This window comes from Malurus melanocephalus, unplaced genomic scaffold (genome assembly GCF_030028575.1).
Source record: "Malurus melanocephalus ecotype Western Australia unplaced genomic scaffold, MMel_1.1 scaffold_1613, whole genome shotgun sequence".
NCBI classification, from domain to species: Eukaryota; Metazoa; Chordata; class Aves; order Passeriformes; family Maluridae; genus Malurus; species Malurus melanocephalus.
The window spans coordinates 14,580-15,748 of NW_026624845.1; the positions used below are offsets into that span (position 1 = coordinate 14,580).

General features: G+C 53.4%; 1 protein-coding gene across 1 annotated transcript in view; it reads left to right on the forward strand.

The window, feature by feature from the left end:
- The window catches only part of ILF3 (interleukin enhancer binding factor 3), a 20,482-nt gene that overhangs the window by 9,706 nt on the left and 9,607 nt on the right, over positions 1 to 1,169 (forward strand). Inside the window, exons 9-10 of the mRNA XM_057388150.1 lie at positions 482 to 593; positions 678 to 847. Of these exons, the coding sequence (XP_057244133.1) occupies positions 482 to 593; positions 678 to 847 (282 nt within the window). The remainder of the gene's footprint in view (positions 1 to 481; positions 594 to 677; positions 848 to 1,169) is intronic.

Here is a 1,169-nt window from a genome sequence, read left to right on the forward strand (position 1 = left end):
ACTCTGTGGTCACTCAGTGCCATGGTCACACTGGTCACTCAGCACCACGGTCACTCAGTGCCATGGTAACTCTGTGGTCACTCTGTGGTCACTCAGCACCATGGTCACTCAGTGCCACGGTCACTCTGTGGCACTCAGTGCCACGGTAACTCTGATCACTCAGTGCCACGGTCACTCTGTGGTCACTCTGTGGTCACTCAGCACCATGGTCACTCAGTGCCACGGTAACTCTGTGGTCACTCTGTGGTCACTCAGTGCCACGGTCACTCACCAGCCACCCCCGTGGGCCCCACAGTTTGACCACCCAGATCAAAAGAATCAGGTGTTGAGTAGCGACTTTTCCCGATTCCCATTTGGGTTGAAACCCCTCCAGAATGGTCAATCCCATTGTGGTTGAGGACGGATCGGTGCAGGGGGGCTCTGGGGGGGCTGTGGGTGGGGGTCTCCCGCAGCTCCCAGTGACCCCCAATCCTGTCCCCAGCACGCGCTCCGGCTCGCCGCCTTCGGCCAACTCCACAAAGTCCTGGGTATGGATCCCCTGCCCTCCAAAATGCCCAAGAAACCAAAGAACGAGAAYCCGGTCGATTATACCGGTATGTACCCCCCCAAAATCCCATCCCGAGGATTTTTGGGTGAAAAACAGGGGATTTAGGGGGTGTTGGTKCTCGTTCCCGCAGTTCAGATCCCGCCCAGCACCACGTACGCCGTCACCCCCATGAAGCGGCCGATGGAGGAGGATGGGGAAGAGAAATCCCCCAGCAAAAAGAAAAAGAAGATTCAGAAAAAAGGTATTGAGTTAACGAGAGGTAGGTACGGCCCGGGGAGGAAATCGGGGTGGAAACTGGGGGTGCAGGGCTTGGGGTTTTTGAGGGGGCTGTAATTGGGGGGTTACAGGGGGTGGTGGTTGATAAAATAACTTAAAAATGGGAGATTTGTGCTGGGTGRAGCCAAATCCAAGGAGGAAAAGATCAGGAGTTGTCTGGAATTGGAAAATACCACTGGGAGCTGGTGTGGGATCAGAAAATCCTGGTCTGAGACTGGAAAAGATGAATGGGAAATGGTCTGGAATTGGAAAAGATGAATGGAAAATGGTCTGGAATTGGAAAAGATGAATGGAAAATGGTCTGGAATGGGAAAATATTGATGGGAAATGGTCTGGAATGGGAAAA